This window comes from Miniopterus schreibersii (assembly GCF_964146895.1).
Source record: "Miniopterus schreibersii genome assembly, chromosome: 19".
Taxonomy (NCBI): domain Eukaryota; kingdom Metazoa; phylum Chordata; class Mammalia; order Chiroptera; family Miniopteridae; genus Miniopterus; species Miniopterus schreibersii.
This window is the reverse complement of record NC_138119.1, coordinates 21,140,167-21,160,501: the sequence shown is the minus strand read 5'-3', so window position 1 is coordinate 21,160,501 and position 20,335 is coordinate 21,140,167. Positions and strand designations below refer to the sequence as shown.

The following is a 20,335-nucleotide window of genomic DNA, read 5'->3' as shown; positions in this document are numbered from 1 at the left end:
CCTGGATCCACACATGATCTTTGTAAAGTACAAATTGGATCATGTCCCTCAGATGCATAAAACCCCTTATCCTTGGATGAAACAGAACTTCTGTGTCCTGGCCCCTGTGTAGCTCTCCAAGCTCAACACCTGCCTCCTCCATGAACTGTGCTCCACCCATCCTAACAGTCTGGATTTTACACACCTTCTCTCACCTACGTGTTACCTCTCAGGGAAGCCTCCCCTCTCTCAAACTAGGCGCACTGCTTCCTTTACTTACAGGTCACCACAATAACCTACCTTCTGCACTTTAACTGTTATCTCGTAATTTCTTTTTCAAGGTCTGTCTCCACAGGGACTGTGATTCTGTTGACTGTCACATCCCCAGTGCCTAATCCAGCTTTTGGGTCACATAAATATTGATCAAATCAATGAGGAAATGAATCAGTAAACACGGGAGAGAAGCTGGTGTGATCCTCTGATGGGAGGTAATTTGTATATTGAATTGTTGTGGATAAAACAGATTGAACTGGGGGAGAAGGTGTCCTCCGTTTCTAAGCCAGGAACCCTTGAAAACCACTAAATCCTTCCAAATGAGGTGGTCCCGCTCTGCAATCTTACCTCCTTCCTGCACAGATCAGAGAGAAACATTGACTTGTTTTCTGTTAACAGGAGAATCGGTACCCTGCCACCTCATCACATCAAATGTTTATTAAAAGACCCATGGCCTTGGTCACGACTCTGGGCCTTTTCTTCCCAATGTGTTGGATTGTGACCCCTGAAAATGCTTTTCAAAAACAGGTCCCCAACACCACAGGCAGAAGGAGATGAACGGTGTGAGATTCTAAACGGCATTCTGACAGAGGTCTCACTCCAAGGCCTCGGTTTCACTCCCCTGATAATTACTGAGGCTGTGGTAGTGATTATTGGTGCCTGGAAAAGCAGGGCTGGAGTAAACACAATCACAAAAGCTCATTTTCACTGGGTAGAGGGACCTCCTGCCCTTTGGTACTCCATACATGCTTGATGAAAGATAATGTTCCCATAAGATGTCCATGACCAAATTGGGGAGAAGGCCTGCAACTCAAAAGAACTGGCAGATTCCTTAACTGAGTTTTGTGTCCACTGCCAATACAGAAAATAAAGAATTTTTTTTGCCTGATCTAAGCCTCCTTTTGTTCATTTCACATATTCTAGAGTTAAAAAGAAAGGACTTCATTTCTGTTCAGCTTTCTACTAGCTTTGGGCCACTCACTTAACCTCTCAGTCTCCAGCTTCTTCATTTATAAAGTGATACTAACAGATACCCTTCCTTCCCTGGTGCACCCCCAGTGCTCACTGCCTCTCAAGCTGGCCCCAGTCCTAAACACGCCCGGTCTGCTCTTCTCTGAGAGTTGGGATCATTTCTTTGGCATTCCTGGGCAGTGGGTTTCTAGGCCTGCGCACAGGCCTGAGTGACAGACACAAACAGGAGAGCCTGGGCCGCCTGGTTTTACTCACAGGCCTGGCACGGGGTCCTGCTGGAGGTAAGGCAGAGCTTTGGCGTTGGCGATGATCTCCTGCGGCAGAGACGAGGGCTCCATGCGCTGGAACATGGGTGCGTTTTTCTGCCGTGGAAGAAAGGAACTCAAATGACTGTGGGAGAAAATGCACTTCACTTGGGTAAAATAGGAGCATGGCTGAGACCTTGTTGGTTTCTAATGCCCCCGGCCCTGAACCCCAGGGATGCGCAGGCCTGTCCCTCGCGACCTACCCACGACCATGCTATCGGTGACCGTCACCTGTTCCTCCAGCTGCTGCCTCTGCTTCTTCACCTTACTCTGTCTGTAGTAGTCCATGATCATCATTGCTGCATAGATTTTGCCCACAGTCAGGTCAGAGGCTGAAAAACACAATGTGGCATGAAGGACCAAAGAGAAGACAGGTGGGGGGGAGGGAGGACACCTCTAAAGCAGGTGTGCGCTAGGCGCTGAGCATACAAAGTGGACAGGTCCCCACAGGTCTCTTCAGGGAGCTGTCACAGCCCAAGGAGGGGGATGACGTTAGTAACCATCACCTCTGCTGATCTAGATTTCCATCTCTCATGATGACACCCTTTTCCCAACCCCATGAGGGTGGTTGCACAGTATTGTGGGAAGGAGAGGGCTACACACCCAAACACTTTCAGCTAAAACCACAGTGACCCAATTAATAATGACAAAAAGGACTTAAGAAGTGAGGGATTTGTGTTTGTTAAGGAGATAACAGAACAAGTTTCCCTTATCTCCTCAATCACTCTGTGTCCCTCCGCAAAAGATGTGGTTTTAGCATGCTGGGCCTACTGTGACAAGGACATCCAGGAGGAGATGCCATACCTTTGGGCATGGGCACAAGCAGGTCTAGCATCTTCTGGGAAAGGTGAGGCCAGATGGCCAGGGTCTCTTTCTGTAGCTCCGAGTCTAGCTGCTGCCTGTCAGCACCACCTAGAGAGAATAAGATAAATTATTAATAAACAGCACAGACACAGAAATAACAAGGGCGGAGGGAGCAGGAGCTGAACCAGCATGGCACCTTGGATTCTCAGGGGACATCCTGGCTCTTAGTGACAGTGGATCTTGCAATGCTGGGTCTTTCTGCTGAAGCAGCAGAACACAATCTGACTCCCATTTTCAGTAACTTGGGGATATCCTGCCACGGGTCTGAGACCAAGACCAGCTTCCTCATTCATTGGAGAAGCCTCCCAGTTGCTCAGTATATCGGGGGAAATGAAAAGAGCCACACGGGAGTCTCCCCTGCATTATACGGACATCAATTCTTTCCACAACTCTGTGGTAGGAGTGACCTGATTTTAAACAGGATTTGGATCAGGCATGAGCAGGAGGTCCATTGGGAAGCAGAAAGCCTTTTCTCTCCTAAATCACTGAGTTAAAAATCATCAAAGGAACCAAGTACCACCATGACAGCACCAGCCACGGAATCCTTCCAAGGCGTTAAAGGTGCCACATAAGAAAAAAAAGACAAAATTAGAACTCATTTGTTGCATCAACACGTATGTCTAAAATGCCTATTATGTGCCAGACACTGAGGATCACATACTGAAAGATGAAAGGAGCCTTAGTGATGAGTGAACCACTCCTTTCACCAGGAGGAAGTGAGCAATGTTGTAGTTACTGAGTCTCAGAGCTGAAACTAAGGCCCTAGTATTTGATTTCCAGGTCCCTGCGTTGTGGGAGGGTGACAGTTCAAAAATCTCTGTCCTGTACCGCCCTGCATGGGCCCCTCCAGAGCTGCTTTTTCCTTCCTGAGCTCACCTTTGGCGATCTTGATGTCCAGAGCTGTCCGGATCAGAGCCATCAGGGTGGAGGTGAAGTGGACAGTCATGTCCTCGGCCACGGGCATATTCATCAGGACCAACCTCTGTGTGTGAGAGAAAAGAAACAGCAGGGGGGAAGCATATCAAAAGAAACCTTGGTGAGAAGGGAGGACAAGTGCAGAGGTTAAATGCAGAGACGAAAAAGAAGGGCAAGGATCCCCACCCTCTTCCAGCCCTACTCTCCCTACTTCTCCCCAGAGGCGCATTTGCTGCGGTTTGGGGTTTGCTTTGGTTTCTCCCTGAGGAGTGATGCCAAATTCCAGGGCCAGGGGCACTAATCATTCCGCAGGACTCCTCCATGGTCCTAAGAATGTCTTCCATAGGGACCAGAAGTGATTTCTAGAAGGGGCTCAGGGAACGGAGTCAGCTCTGGGAGGTGGCTCCATTCCCTGTTTCAAGGCCTGCTCCCGTGAACACCCCCAAAGCTCAGACGGAAAGACAGTGAAGGGGGAGATTTTGCTTTGCTTCTCTGACTTGAAGACACATCCTGATGCCCCCTTTTTGAGTCTTCCAAAGATGGAACTTGCCAGCACAGGACGGAACATGCAGAAGTCCAGCTTATCCAATGGATGAGGTGGAGCGGGATGGGAAAGGGCAGAGAGCAAACAGGGCGGGTGAGGGGGGGAGCAGCGAGAGAGCATGAGAGACGGGTGAACAAGGCAGGAGCAGAGTGGGCAGGCCGTGTCCCCTCGCCCAAAGGAAGGGATCAAACTGAAATGGCCAAATCCACTTTCCAGAGAGTATCTTGCTTTTGGAATTCTTTCAACGTTTCCTCCAATCCCAACACTCCTCTTACTAAGCTTCATCCCAGAAATTCAAAGAACTCAGGGCCACATTCTACCATTTGGTACTTTTGGATGTGGCCATCATGAGCTGAAAGGATGTCAGCCCTTAAGCTGTGTGTGAGGAGCCATGTGGATGAGCGTCTCTAATGGGCCCTGTCCCAATGAGATGCTCTCTGGACCTATACACCTTGGAGCAGCAGGAGAAGGTCCCCTAGAACTGCCAGCCTAGCAGGGAGGGATGTATGTCTTCCCCAGGCAGGGTCTCTAAGACCCCATTGGAACATGTCGCCTAAGGTGATCCCACAGACATGGTGCCTTAAAGGGTCAAGGCAGTTTCTTGTTTCTACCCGAGCTCCATCTCCCTCCCATGTCCTTGAGCTTCTATAGTAGTAGCAGCAGTGCTGTGGAGCAGTCCTAGGCGGATGAAAGAGCTCCAGTGTTCTGGGTCAGTCTCAACACCAAAGAGGAATGAATAGTAACTATTACTAGTTGTGGAGGAAAAAAACTCCGGCCTCAAAGCTATGAGCCCCTGAATGGCAGGTGACTCCCACTGGACAATGCTGCTCTATGCAAACCAGGGGGACTCCACCCAGAACTGCAGGGCCAGGCCCTATAACTCAGTCATGCCAAGAAGGGAAATCTAATCCTGAATGCGACATGGCCCAGCGTCACCCTTCCCCTTGTGTTGCCCAGAGAAGCTGGCGGCTGGGCTGGTGGGGAAAGGGAGCTGCATCCTGTATCACACCTCATGGGTAGAGGTCAGGCTCCTCTTTTTTTCTGCTACCTAGAAGGAATCAGGCCTCACTTCCTTTCTATGTCATGGAGGAAGAAATTCGTTAAGTTTTCCTCTCATAAAAAATTTCTCCTTGAACCACATTAAGAGGAATTTCCGCATTAGTTCCTTGGCTTATCTGATTGAAGGGGCTCCCGTTTTTATCTGCTGGGAGAGCCGGTGTGCTGTAGGTTCCCTGCAGGCCACCACTCTGCCTCCTCTAAAAGCAAACACGCCACTTAACACTTCCCTCTAGGAACCCACTCACAAGAAGCCACGCACTTGTCATTAAACACAGATAACATGTAACACAGCCCACGGTGAACAGTATTGCAAACCATCCAGTGTGTCATTTCGGGGCGGCATCCTTCCGTGAACCTTCCTGACCCTTTGGTCTCATCATTTCTTTTCACCTTGGTTCCCTCCTCCACCTCCCGAGCCCGGCTTCCTCCCCCCCAGTCTGGCCTCCCCACAGCTGGATCCCATTTTCTGTTGGTCTCTAGCCCAGAACAAAGGAAGGGGTGGTCTACCTTATATGCCACTTTGGAGGGACATCTCTTGCCGAGGCCTAGCGGTGGTGACATGAGAGTCAGCATTTCATACATCTCAGTGTAATGGATGCGGCCACTGCTCATGAAGGGGCGGCGGGTGGGGTGGGAGGGCAGGTGGCAGGAGGGAGTGGGGAGAATGCAGACAGGTGGGGAGAACAGGCATTCCCAGGAGAGCCAAAACCAGACAGACGGACAGTCATACGGAGAACAGGAGAGGAGAACAGAACAACATGGACAAACGGGAAAAGAATAGGAAACCTGTTAATCAAGGCAAATCATACGGGTGACTCCATCCTGGTGAGGGTTTATATCAGCCCCGCACGGCCCCGGGAACGCTGGCGGCGACCTGTGGTCCCTCTGACACGTGCGCACTGTCGCGGGACCCGTCTGTCCGCTCCTCCTGGGCTAGCATCCCCGCTTCCCCGTCCCTCCATCGTCCCCCATCCCACACAAGCTCGCTTCATTCCCGGGGCTGTGAGCGAGCGGTATAAACCGGATAGACGGCGCTCCGGCGGTGGGTCAGGCTTCCAGGCTCTGGCCGGGAAGTCCGGCCTGTCTCCCGCTCTGAACCCACAGACGGGACGTCGGGTATCCCCCTCTGTGCCGTGTGTGCAGCAGGAGCGGCGACGTGGACGTGGTGGCCTGTGGCTGCTGTCAGGTCGCCCGTTGCTTCCACCTGGCTCTGCGAGGAGCAGCGCTCTGGACTCCCCAGCATGTCCCAGGGCGCTGGCGTGCCGGGGACAGAGGAGACAAAGCCAGGAGGAGAAAGAGCGCCCTGCATGCCATGCTGCCCTCCCGGCCTCCCCTCATGCGGCTGCGGGTTTCACCAGGGTCAAGTTTAAAGAGTCTCAGCAGAGGCAGCTGTTCAGCCTCCCGAGTTCGGGAATCGCTGTGTCGCCATCCCAAGCCAGCTCCTGCCCGCTGCCCAGGTCATCACCTTCCTGGGCCTAAGTCCTCTTCCAGCTGCAGGGCTGTGCCACACCCCAGGGCGCCCGCGCTCCCCTCTGTAGCACCTCGAGAGGCTTTCTGATCTAGCAGGCTTGGCCTTGGATGGCAGCTGGGCAGAGGCACTGGGGTGTTAGAGTTCCCAGGGCCTGGCAGCGTTGGAGAGGGAGGTCCTAGATGCCCCGGACATGTATGTTCTTGGTTTCACAAACCAACAGGCCCCCTCAGCCCCCTCGACAGTATATGGCAGAACCCTAAGGCAAGAAATGTGTTGAGGAGCCTTCAGTCCTCTACTGAGACCTTCCCAGCCCCTCTGAGCTATTAGATTCTTCCACACGCCCCCCAAAGCGATCCTTTTACCTATTCTCACCTCTTGCCCTAATTCTTCATTGTTTCTCACCTCCTCTCCTTCCTATAGCTTCTATAATCGCTTCTGGCCAAACCGTCCAGGCGGTGGAGGGCGGGCAGAGGTGGGGTGACTAGAATCACACCTGGAGACTTTACATATGGGGCGATGTTGTTAAAAGGAGGCGTGTCTGTCTCTAGTGAGGGGAAACCAGAACACTCTGCTTTTTAAAAAAGATTTCTGCATTCTTGGGAGGAGAGGCCCCACCGGTTAAATGTGCGGATTACAGGGTGTGGGAAGAGAGTGTGAGAGTGTGTGTCCACGCACCAATGAGTGCATGCACATGAAGAAAGTGAGGTTGAAATGGCTTTTGTTATTAAGCCCTTAGCTCTTTTTTTCCTACCTACCCCCCACCCCCCCAAATGTGTCCTTCTCCCTCGTGTAACAGCTGCTGGTTCTGGGAGGGTTGGGACCTCTTTAAACTCAAGGAAAGCAACATGAAGGTTCCCTCATGTGGCGCGGTGGTGGTGGAGCGGGACAGAGAGGAGGGGTTCCAGGTGGCACCCCACCACCAGTCGCGGCTGGGGACTGGGAGGCAAACCTTGCAAGCCACCCTGTAGGGGCAGTTCTCTCCCAGGCCCAAAGGCGGCGAGATGACCCGCACTAATTTGTACATATCCTTATACGGGATCCTGCCACTGAAAAGGAAGCAGAAGTGGGTTAATAGGACACTCAGAGAAGGCGGGAAAGAAATGACAGCTTAGCCAAGGAGGGCATGGCCGGAAGAGGAAGGGCAGCTTCTTCCTGGGGCTGGGCGAAGCCGAGCCAGGAGAGACTGAGCACAGTGAGCACCAGGGAAGCACCAGCTTGAGACCTGCACTGCTCCCAATTTCCCAAGGCAATCGGGCCTGTCCAGTGTGCAAAGGGGCTGCCTCGTGACCAAGGGCACCCTGAGAAACGTATCAGGCTCACACCTGTCCAGATGCAGGAAAAGGACCCTGGCTTGAGCTAGGCCTCAAAGAACATAGCCTGCCAGTTTGCAGCTGCTCTGACCACTGTCAAGAGCAGCTGCTGTGAAGTGGACAACTGCAGAATTGTTTCTCAGTCACGGCCAACAGTTCCACAGCCCCAGTTGTCGGGCAGAGAGGAAGTCTGTGCTTTCTGCAGACTGCAAGAGACACATTTCCCATTAGACTAATTAGCAAGGAGCATAGTTGGCACAAGGGAAGCTGCAAAGGGCTGTGCTGCTCTTTGTGGCAGATCTGTCTGGATCTGTGTTTAGACAGCAGTCCTCTCCCCCGCTCCACACCACTGCCCAGCTCACAGGCAGCTCCGTCTGATCCAGTCAGAATTCCAGGAACTACGAGACCTATCTTACCAACTCCTTTCCCCACAAGCCAGCTGCAGAGCTCTGGTTTTCTGTAAAAAGCACAGGATCAACAATTGATTCATTTTCCGTGGCTAAAGCTTCTGGTCCGTAGGGGCCACGACAAGAAAGCAACAGCCAAGAACCTGGACACATCCTGGTGTGAGCCAGGGTCTCAGCCTCTGGTCACCAGTCCTTGCCAGCAGCCATGTGGAGACCAGGCCTCAGCCCCAGCCTCGCCTCACTCTTTCTAGCCTGTTCTTGATTTTGGTATTGATTCCTCCTCTTCTTCCTTATAGCAGCTCATCAGTACTTCCAAGTCTCTCGACTCTTAAGAGAAGGTTAATTTAACCATTTGTTTTTCTTACTGTAATTGGGACGTGGATGGGTTGGGACTGCTGTCTATAGGCCACTGGTCTCTATATCAGTCTTCTTTTTGAAGACGTCAGCTCATTGTATCTTTGTCAGTGCCCCCAGCCCCTATCTTATAGACAAGACCAAGGAAACTCTAACCAGAACAAGTGAACGCCATGAATTTCAGAGAAGAGGTTCTCTTTTTTTTCTTTTTGCTCTCTCGCAGCTCATGCATCTAAATCTCATGAGTACTACTCATGGAATTGTTTCATCCCAGCAGCTGGAATGAGTGGAGAGGGACATGCTTAATGTGCATGGCATTTGGGTCCCAAGATAATGTGAAACCACAGAAAGCTGGGATTTCTGAGGGCCAAGGACAACTGAGTGAGGCTAGGTGAGCAATGAACTCCTTTGCTAGCAGCTGGTGTCTCCTCTCTCAGGCTCCCAATCCCATGACAATCCATGCTTTACAGACCAATTTTCCACACTTTCCAGTCACTTTCCCATATGGTTATTGTGAATGATAATAACAGTTACGCACATGATATAATATAATCTGCACAACCAGCCTTCAAGGTTGGTATCATTATCACCATTTTACAGACAAGGGAGCTCAGAGTGGTTAAGTGCCTTGTCCAAGGCCACATTGCTGAAAGATGCAGGCCTGGCTGCATCCCCCTCTGATACCCCATCCTGTGCTTTCTAATCAGCCCATCTACTAGGAAGTAAGCCCAAAGATAAAAGCATTGCTCAGCCATCATAACAGGAATGGACTTGGAGAACTCTGCTCCCTAAGTCACTACTAGTGACTGAAGGGAATGGGACTTCTGATTCACAGTTCTAACCTGTAAAGAAGTGACCCAAATTCCACAGCCTCATAGAAGGACAGATTTGAGGAAAAGTCTCAGATAATGAAGGGGTTCCAGGTGGAAGCAACGTGGCCCATTCCTGTGAAGGGTAGCATTTCTTGTAGTGTTTTCAGAGGGGCCCCAAAATGGATAGATTGGTGAGGTAAGACCCTAAAGCAAAGATTACATGGGACAGAAAAGAGCCTGGGGAGGGAGCACTCATAGGACTCTCGCCTGTCTTCAACCACGAGGGCCCAATGTTGCCTCTAAACTCTAAAGCAGGGATCAGCAAACCTTTTCTTTAAAGGCCCAAACAGGAAATAGTTTTGAACTTGAAAGCCATTCCGTCTCTGTTATAACTACTCAAGCCTGTCTCATAGTGTGTCAGCAGGCTAGGACAACCCACAGATGAGTGAACATGGCTGTGTTCTAATATGACATTATTTTGGAAAACAGACATTGGGCCACATTTAGCCCATGGGCTGGCATCGCCAACCTCACTCTAAGTCCAGAGGGCACGGCATCACTGGAGAACTACTGAACAGTGGAAGAGAACGGGGGGGTTATCGCCACAAATTCCTGACATTTAACTCAGTTTCGTGCAATAAAACCACAAGCATTTAAGGGATCAATCAGTTGGAAGGGCAACTTGCTTGGTTTTTTATATAATTTCAGTTATCTCAAACTGTAGCTTTTGAGAGGGATGAGAGACATAAACACTACTGTCAGTGGCCATGGTGACCAGATGTCCAATTGGCCCAGAAATACCCTAGTCAACCCCCCTGATGATTCAACCATTAGGCAGGAAAAGAAGAAAGATTATTGGAAGCTCCTCTGGGGATTGAACCCAAACACGCTGAGGTGTGGACATTGTGATGAGACTGGCAAAGAAAGGGAAAGTCTGTCACAGAAGGAAAGAGCGGGTAAAGGGAGAGAGAAAAAGCTACGTCTCTGATACCAGAGCCAAGCTGACGGCCTGGCTTCTTCAACGGGCCACAGCCAGGAGGAACCCCCTCTCCTTCTGTAACAGGCAAGCATTTGGGTGGCTCTAATGCCAACCTCTTCCTTAGAACTTGGAGGCCCCTGATGCAGGCCCCAGTGGAGTGGCAGAGTGGCCTACTCACCATGCAGCTCTGTCATATTCTGCCCAGACACGGACAAATTCGTCCAAGTGGTGAGGCCCCAGGATGGATGAGTCCCGAGTCAGGTATTCAAAGTTGTCCATGATGACAGCCACGAACAGGTTGAGCATCTGAAGGGCAAGAGGGCAGAGAAGAGTTAGGGGAACCATGAAGCAGAAAAACAGGCTTCAAGGCCCATCCACAATTCCAAAGTTCCTAAGGCTGAAGGCGCTGACCCAAGCCTGTGGATTTTGCTGAATGCATCGTATCTGCATTGTCTGCACCACACATTTCATTGCACGAACAGCATTATTCATATTTTCTGTGCCACTTTCTATTTGCAGAGTACTCCACAATGGCTTTTCGCTTTTGTTATCTGTTCCATTTATTTGTTATTGTAGCAGAGAGGGGGCAGCAGCGACAACGTGCTCAAAGGCTAGAGGAAGTCAAGCCCCTCCCCTACCCTTGATCTACCAAAGGAGCCAACGGGACTTGTGAGATGTCTCAGAGCCCACTGCATGGCTCACTGTGTGCCGACTTGAAGCTATTCATGGCTCTTTAAGTGGCTTCCAAGACCCTGTTCTCCTACTTACTTGTTCAACAACATTTATTGTCCACTCACCATATTCCAAACAGACACCCAGGTGCTGGGGGTTAGGGGTAAAAAAGTTCCTATCAGGAGATCTAGTCCCATGCCTGGCACACAGCTTAAAGCAAGCAGACAACTAGCTGTTGTCACTTGAGTACTCTTAGTATTTAGTAAAGACTGTGACATTTTGCAAATATACAAATGTTACAGATTTTTTTAGAAGATCCAGGAAAGCAACATATGCAGGTTACAGTGTAAACAGAAAGGAGTATGGATTTGAATTTCATGTAATTTTCATGTCATGAAATATTATCTTTTGTTTTTCTCAACCATTTAAGAATGAAAAAGCCACAGTGTTTTATAAACACAGGTGGTAAAACCGGGTTTGGCCTGTGGGCAACAGGAACCACGGAAGATCAAGCTAGGAGAGAGACCGAGGGATATCTGCGTGTAGAAGGAACGTTTGGTCACGGTGCGGAGGGCCTCACCATGCCCTGAACCAAGCCAGTGGCAGGCCAGCAGCCTAAACTGCACAGCCCAAGGAAGTGGGTTAGACAGGACTAGCTGGCCGCAGTGAACAGCACTGTCTTGTTGATTCTTGGCTGCCCAGCACCCGTTGACTGTACTTCTGCTCTTTTGAGGACCCACCCCTTGCCTGTTCCTACTTAGTGTGGTTCAGTGGGGCACCACTTGGGACCCAGGCCTCAGCCAGTCCTTGGATCCCATCCCTCTGGGTCATAGTGACTGGTGATCCAGTCAAGGCCAGTAAAATAGTTTTGAACATTCAGGGCAAAACACTTGTTCTTCCCCGTTGGTCTTGAATGTGCAAGGACTGCTGCAGTTGTATTGGGGCCAGAGGCTGGAGTGTTTGAGAAAAGAGCTCCCGTGGAAGAGCCTGGAGTGAGAGCGCTGTGGTACATATACACAATGTAACACTACTCGGCTTCCTACACACACTGGCATCCTTAGGGCCAAGCACACAGCCTGACACCTCCTGGCGCATCAGTACATCTTTCTAGGGGAGGGCACTGAATGAAATGAGCAGCTGTGTGACTTGCCCAAGGTCACAAAGTCAGTCCCCTGAAGGGCTGAGATTTGAAGGCAGATCCTCTCGGACTGAATATAGCCTCTTTAAAAATAACATTAGTGTGAATTATGCAGCACCCTCCATCTCAAAGTTCTAACAGTACCTTTATAGTCTCTAATTAATTTTTCAGTTATATCTCTGGTTTCTTTTAAATATTTATTATTAAACATTTATATCATGCAGGATAAAACTGTGATGTCTATATGTTCTTCTATACGCCCCATGTCACCCCACCCATAAGTGCTGAGACCCCTGAATGCCTTTCACCCTCCGACTGGAGGTGACAGAGGGACCTTAATTCACAGCATTACCCCAGTGCCTAGCTTTTTAATAACCACTCAGTATGAATGTGCTGAATAGGTGAATGAATCAACTGAAAACTCTAATTAATATCATTTGAAATTACTTCTCAGTTATTTTCATTAGACATTCTACTTCCATATTTCTAAAGATACTGTTTTGTTTTTCATTTTAAAACCTCCCGCAGGGAGTGTACTGAAACACATGTATCACTCACCAAGCAAATAATACTCTTATCATCAAGTCTTTTTCCTTCCCACCCTACAGAAGCTACAATAGCAGCAAAGCCCAGAACTCAAAGTGGGCTACTAACGTGGCAGTCAGCTCACTCTCTGTGCACTGCCTGCAGGTCACCCTCAGTCTAGCCGCAAGTCACTTCCCCACGCCTGAGAGCTGGACAGGCCGCAAGTCCCCCTGAGGATCACTTTAGGGGCAGAAATGCCTGGACGAGAGATGATTCATTCACTCCGTGATGCCATGAAACTGCCCACTTTTCAGGGGCATTCCTTTAGTTTTTGATTCCTGTACAGCCAGTGGGATCAGCAGCGCAGCTGAGCTGAGGGATGTCAGGGTGACCACAAACACCAGACTGACCCTGCTATTGACTTGGCAGGAACACCTCAACCATCCTCCTGTTCATCTCCGCTGGCTGGATTATGCAGCGTAGAGATTTCTGGATGCTGCTGTGCTGATTCATGCTTTCTCCCAAGAGAGAATGCAGGGGCACCCGGGCTTCTCACTATTCTATAAGTAGGTGTGCACCACAGATATTACTCAATATTTAATAAGACCTGAAGCCATCATATCCTCTCATGTCTATCAAGCCAGCCACCGTCACCAAAGAGAATGCAATCCATTACATTATGTATTGTCATCATTCTACTCTTATTAACACTGTCACCTTATATTTTCAAGGTACCTTTTCGCAAATAGTTCAAAAGTCTCCAGAGAGCGCGATGTTCTTGCCTTACTTATAAAACATCCGATGTACAGAGGGGAAAGGACTTACCATGGGCTACAACAGATTCACCATGAAGTTTGCAGCTCTCTTCACTGACCTCTCCCCCACCCATCACCCCTTCTCCCAGTGATCTTCCCGAGAAGCAGCACAGGCTTTTCTCAACCACAGCTAGCCAGCCACCCACCCAGGAGTCGGACAAGCACGTTGGCCTCCAAGAATTCTCGAGAAAAACCTGGTTCTCAGCATGGGCTGTGGCGTGGTGCGACCGTCCACCAAAGGAAACGTCCCGTGACTATCGGGGCAGGTTGGGATGGGCCACGTGGCAAGCCGAGAGCACAGTGTTACTCACCAGGAAGGAGCAGAAGAAGATGAAGGAGACAAAGTACACGTAGGCCAGGTCGGTGCCGCAGCGCTCGCTCTCGCTCTGCCCCGACGGCGCCGTGGTGTCCGGCTCACAGCCTTTCTCCCCGAGGCACGACAGCATGATCTCCTGCCAGGCCTCCCCCGTGGCGCTCCTGAGCCCAAAGGACATTCTGGTTATTAGTAGCAGGTCCGCATGTCCTGTCCTCTCCTTGCCCCTCCTTCCCAATTCACCCATCTCTCTCTTGCCATAGGCCCAACAGGTCCGCTCGGTACTCATGGTACTCAGTGTTCTCCATCCAGAGATGGAGAGTGCCAACGAGGTCTCTTCTGGGTTCTGCCACCTCACCCACTGCTCCTCTGTCTTCCGAAGAATCTCTGCTGACCATGGTGGGACTTTCTAGATCCCACAGAAACCAGGCCATCCAAGGATGCAGGCCTTAAATGGAATTTGATCTGCAAGAAACCGTCCTCGCCTTCGCCCTCTCAGAGCCCCGAAGGACACGTCGAAGCTGCAGTCTGCAAATTCGCTACTGAGTTCAAGATGATCCCCCTCCTGCCCCCACTCCGCTGTAATCCTGCTAGGAGCAGAGCAAGCGGAACGACAAGGCAAAGGCCGTGGAAGAGACGACCAACTGTGTCCCCAGTGGGAGGGCCCGGCTACAACAGTTCCGCGTCCAGGTACCTGAACAGTAGCATGAGGGACCCAAAGAAACTCCGGAAATTGTTGTGCCGGTTGATGTGACTCTCCTCATCTAGTTTTATGTTTCCAAATACCTTGAGGAGAAAAACAGAAAGCAACGAGCATTACTGAGCTGTGGGATGCACCCAGCGCACGGCTATTAGATGCAGCGTTGGCAAATCCACACGCATGGCTCTTCCTGATGGCCTCACCCCGAAGCAGACAGCTCACACCGGGAGGCTGGTGACCCCATACTCGTGGCCAGGTAAGCAAGAGGACAAAGGAGACCACAGATCTCTGAAATCTTCTGCCTGTATGTATCTCCTCCCACCCGATTTTGTCTTTTGATTTCCATGGTACCTGTCACCATGGCACTCACCATGGTGCTCAGACAGCCTGTCAAAGACAGCACCCCGTAACAGGAGTCGCCGCCTGTCTCGGGTGGTAATGATGGGAGCATCTGAATCTGCAGAAGACGTGACTCATGGCTTGGGAAGATGCTGCCTTCGGTTCGCAAGCTGTTTAGGGCAGAGGGGGGCACCTCTATCTTCCTTGCGTGTGTTCCTACCCAGAGAGTCAAATTTCAGAAGGTCGATATGTCTGTGAGCTACTCTCCATGGGGATGAGCACACACAAAACCAGTCCAGGCCAGTAGGAGGAAAAAGGTCAGGCCAACGGGATGCTTGGCAGAGGAAGAAGGAAATGGGTTTGGGCAGATCTGGCTACAGAGTGAGTTTACTAATCTGTCATTGGTCGCTGGGCGTAGAATGTGGTCACCATGCAAATGCATGTGAAAGAAGAGGGAAAACCCAGAGATCTTGATCTGCAGACATGGTGCTGCCTGGAGCCAAGGTCGACCCAAGGTCCCTTTGGGTGAGAAGGGTGCCCTTCCACATTCACCATCCTCCCCACCCAAGCTTCCGACTTCAGGGTTTGTTCTCGAAAGTCACTGTTTGTACAAATGAAGGCTTCACAGGTCACTTTGCCAGCCGATTGAGACCATTTTCAGCCTATATATGCTAAATGCAACACATTCCCCCCTAACAGTTTTCAGAATATGCAATTGAGGAAAAACCTCTGCCCCCAGCTATTTTGCTCATATAACTCCTGACACCTGCTTTGGGAATTTGTTCTTAATGTTTTTCAAAACCCCACTACTACTTGTCTCTCAGGGAGAATGAAGGGGGCAGGCTAGGCAGCATTGGGGAAGTAGGGAAGGAGGAAGCTAGGATGGGAGAGGACCCCCCAAACAAACAGCAGCACTGAAAAAATCCCAAACGATCAAATCTAATTCTGGATGCCCCAGGAGGAAGCCGTCAGGTCCCCTCGCCTGTGTCTGCATCTCCTCTCTCTTTTCACCCTCCTGGTTCAGAGCCCATGATTTATCCCTGATTCATCACATACACTAAACTTAGTGTATTTTCTCCCCATGACCCACCTGAAGCCATCATTAGATGTCTTCATTATGACTTTCTCAAACACCTTCTCCAATCATGAACTAATTAGAAAGCAGGCTGTGATGTTGCATTAGGTATGTGTGTAATAGTGAAAGAAACCAAAGTTTATATTCAATGTACTCCAAGAAAATTTTCAAGCCAAAAATGTGTATTTATTGTGAAGGTAGTCTTTAAAGTTTTTTCACTTTTTTTTTTTTTTCTTTAGCTTTTCACTCAGTCCTTGACACTAACCCAAATCTCCTATATCGAATGGGTATAGAAGAGAAAGAAGAGATACTGAGACCCATCAGAAAACTTACTGGAAGTATAGGCTTATATCCATTTTCACTTGGGATCACAGAACTTGAGAACTAGGAAGGACCTGTGAAGCTCTCTATCCAACTCCTCTGCTGTACTGGTGAGGGTGTTAAGCCCAGAGACGTTCAGTGACTTGACTGAGTTTGCACAGCTGTCAGTGGTGAAGCTGAGGCTGAAGGCCTTACCTAAGGGCCTGTAGCCCCAGGGTGCTTTTCCATACCCCACAAGTTACCCCTTTCTTCTACATTCAGACTTCTCTGACAAGCTCTCTTCTCCCAAGATGACTTTGGAAATTCAGAATAACAGTCCTTCTCATAGAGACATCTTATTGCCATTTCTCTTTCATGCTTTGTCTACTGCCTTTTCGCCTTTCTGTTTGTATGGATCCTTCTGCTGTTACGACAGTATGAGATGCAATCTTTCTAGTTAGAAGCTTTGCATCTCTCTCTCCCCCTCTCCACCCCGCTCTCATGTGTGTATGTACACGCATATACACACACAGGGAGGGAGGGGGTAAGAACATGCATTTAGCATAGTGTCTGGCACACTCAGGAATTCAAGTAATGATAAACAGCATTATCATCATCATCATCATTAGTATTAATAACCAGTTAGTATTGGTGTAATTCTAGTTTATTTTGATGAAAATGAAAAAGGGGGTAACGACTATTTTTAAGCATAAGCAAAAAGAACTTAATCAAGTTTCATTTGGCTGTTCAAGGACATTTTAATTCTAGAATCAAGGATTTGAGAGTTTGAAGGGACTTAATAGAAGTCACCAAGCCAATCTTTAAGTTGCCCAGGATTCGGCTTGTAACACACCATGGACTTCATCATTAAATCTTAGCTGAAATGTCCTCCGTGAAGGAGAAACTCATTACTTTTCAACCCAGTCTCACACTTTCTGACACTTGACATTCTCTCATATTTTTGGAGAACAAAACTCTCCAGTCATGGGGTTAGAAGATGAACAAAATTGAGATGTGCAGATGAGAGGGAGGAGCAGAAGGGAGAGCCTCTCAGAGGTTCTCTGGAGAGGCTGCCGACGCAGCAAGCCTGGGAGATGTCTCTCTCCAATGGCTCCAGATGGCAGGTGCCATGGAGAAGACAGCTGAGTCCAAAGGTGGCCAGGCTGCCTGACTGCAGGCACTGCCACTTGGCTGAAGTTCTGTGCTGGGGTTTAGTCTCCTTCCCTCCAAGTCAGAAAGTTAGTCTCCCCGAGACAAGCCGAGAGCCTGAGTGCCGGCGGGGTAGGTCCATGGACTATTGCTGCTTGTCTCAGTGGAGCGCACCCACCCTAAATGAAAGTTGCTTTTGAAAGCTCTTGTGGCCTCTTCTGCTCAATGGGCCTCTGGCAACTCCATGAATACTCAGGGTGGGAACCTGACCTCCACTTCTCAGTTCCCAAACGGGAAAGGATGTGGTGACAAGCAAGCTGCACAGCCCTTTGAGAGGAATCAGCTGGACTGTGGCCCTTGGGTCTAGGGTTTGCATGCTGCCAGGAACTCAACAAGCTGTTCCCAGTGGTGAGTCTCACGGTGTAGATCTCAGCCATTCAGCATTTTACTGACATATTTTGTGTCACTGTATACAGAACGACAATCATCTGACCTTCTTTAAGGCCTAGTTCAAATATGTAAGACCCTGAGTATTGGGTCAGCAGGAGCCCTGCTCCCTCCTTAGCCTCATGGGGACCCTTCTGGCCAAGAACACTGGTGCTGACATTGCTGTGGTTTTGTTGTTGTGCCCACGGAAGTCCATCACCACTGTCTCACAACCTCGAATGAAGTCCCTGGGCCAGACCAACCTGAGCAGGGAGGCAGGGACATGGAGAATTCCCAAGGTCATATGGCAACAAGACCTCGGGAGCAGGCCCCTTTAACATACCCTCAGTCCTGGACACTCAGGCTGGTGAGCCAGAGGCAGTCTGGGCCACAATCACCCCCACCAGGCCCTACATGCGCCGCTCACCTGCATCCCAATGATGGCATAGATGAAGAAAAGCATGGCAATCAAAAGGCAGACGTAGGGGAGGGCCTGGAAGGAAAGCAGAGATAGGACCATGAGCTCAAAGGCAGGCAGGTCCCAGGCTCTACAACCTGCAGTCACTGGCAGCACAGGGAGTCTTGCCCTGAGGCTCACTTATGCAGAGACTCTGGGAGCTGTGTTCCCTGGGGTGTCCTGTTTTGGGGTGCCACACTTTGCAGATGTCCACAAGCTGTGACAGATATGGAAGCTGCTGGCCACAGGGAGGCTCCTAATTTACCTTCTGTCAAGAGTATTTCCTCACCCAGAAGGGTGGCCCAGATCTCCTGGGAGATCTGGGGAAACTACCTGGGCCTGGGACTCATCCCAGTTTGCATGCAGAGTACTAATAACGTGGGCAATTGTGATGCAAATTACACAGAAAGTATCCAGCAGGGCTCTCAATCCTGGCATTACCCCTTCCCACTCCCTCACTCAACGAGAAGCCCACAAGGAGAATCTGGAAACAAACTCAAATGCTGGGGTCTTGGCTGTTTGTCAGTTCCTAGCAGGCTCCTTCACCCTCTGAGAAAACATCTTTTCCCAAAGTTTTAGCCTCCTGACACTTCCATGTGTGTCATGCAAAATCCCCAAACCACCTTTCAGGTGTCAGCCACCACCAAGCCGTGAAGTCAGGTAGCACAAAGTTCCCCACTGTGCATGCTAACTGCCACTTGGGGATGACATTTCAATCACGGGGTGGAGGGGGCCAGGGAAGGAGAATAAGGCAGGAGACTGCCCCGGGGGTACGGGCATGCAGACACAGGGCCCTATGGTTTGGGGGCTGCTGGGCACTGTAATTCTGCGGTGATCTAGGTGCTGACATGGAAATCCCTCTTCTTTATTGTCCAGGAAGCTCCCCGGAAGACAGTGCGACTATGTGTCTCCACTCTGTCTTCAGCGTGGACAGCACAGATCCCAGGAGATCAATCACAGGCTTTTAGACTACAGGAGCGGGCAGGGGTTACCAGCAGATCTCACCAAATGGAGAGTCCTGGGAGACTTTTGTAATGTGAATTAAGGATAGAAGTCGGTGGGAGAACCCCTTCTCCACTGAAGTGCTGACTCCCAAGATCTGTGGGCAGAATGGCTACATTTCGAGGGGCCATGGGAAGGCGAGAGTAGGGAGGCAGGTTTCTTGCCACCTGGGTGCGGCTTCCTTCTATCACCTTCTGTGTTGACCTCCTGTCATTCTACCTTCATGCCAATGGCTCCAGTCCCTAGTTCATCTCTGCCTACCCACAGCTTTGGGGAGAGCACTAAAGATTCATTCTGATCGCCTTTCTTATCACGTTATAAAGTCCAACACAAAAGAAAGGCAAAGGGGGAAGAACTGAGTAGGGGCCGGTGGTAGAGAACTGGGGGAGCGCAGGGCTGGGGGGGGGGGGACAGGCAATGGCCATGCTGTTTGTATTGTGCGGCTCCCGCTGTGTATTTGCAGAGGTAGCCTCTGTTATGCCAGTGTTAGGAAAACAACTTCTATGCTGTGCCCCAGGACTGTTCCAAAAAGGAAACACCTGTCCATCAGTGTCACCTGGGGGCAGATTTGCTGTCTTCACGGTATCCGTGTATTCACCGAAACAAGCCAACCGCCAACCATTTGGCAACCCATTCTTGACATGCTTTTTCCTTGCCCTCAACAGGACCCAGTTTTGCAGAGAACTGGCGATCAGGATAACATGACAGGCTGACACATTGTTCTTAAGAGACTCACGAACAGCGGTAGTTTGTTGGGCGGGTTTTTAAGAAAAAGGCTTTAAGAGCATCTGGTTTCAAACTCTTAAATCTGGACTCGCCTGAGACGCGTATGGCAAGTTCTTGCTAAGGTTTGAGATGTCTCCTCTGCAATTTAGCTTTGGCAAAATGGTTTTCCAAAGGCCTCTGTGGGAGCTATCACATCAAACAATCACTCTGAATACGGTAAAAATGTCGAGGTTGATCCTAGGAGCTGGAACATCCTTACACCTGGTCTCACATCTCGAACCCGCAGGCGCTGGGTGCAGGAGTGAATCAGTGCCGAGGGTGCGGGGTGAACCAACGCCCTTTCCGAGTGGTAAGAAACCGCGAACTCGCTGGCTTGCCTTCTGCATTACACTTTGTGATTAAAATACAGGGTGGGCAATACAGTGGCACTGACATTCTTTTGAGTTAATGCAGC

General features: G+C 50.1%; 1 protein-coding gene across 1 annotated transcript in view; it reads right to left on the bottom strand.

Annotated features, from left to right (window-relative positions):
- Window positions 1-20,335, bottom strand: part of CACNA1E (calcium voltage-gated channel subunit alpha1 E) — a 351,537-nt gene that overhangs the window by 17,169 nt on the left and 314,033 nt on the right. Inside the window, exons 37-45 of the mRNA XM_081120447.1 lie at window positions 18,124-18,189; window positions 14,402-14,493; window positions 13,706-13,871; window positions 10,423-10,550; window positions 5,419-5,515; window positions 3,270-3,375; window positions 2,334-2,441; window positions 1,761-1,861; window positions 1,480-1,586 (exon numbers count right to left, since the gene is read on the bottom strand). Of these exons, the coding sequence (XP_080976573.1) occupies window positions 1,480-1,586; window positions 1,761-1,861; window positions 2,334-2,441; window positions 3,270-3,375; window positions 5,419-5,515; window positions 10,423-10,550; window positions 13,706-13,871; window positions 14,402-14,493; window positions 18,124-18,189 (971 nt within the window). The remainder of the gene's footprint in view (window positions 1-1,479; window positions 1,587-1,760; window positions 1,862-2,333; window positions 2,442-3,269; window positions 3,376-5,418; window positions 5,516-10,422; window positions 10,551-13,705; window positions 13,872-14,401; window positions 14,494-18,123; window positions 18,190-20,335) is intronic.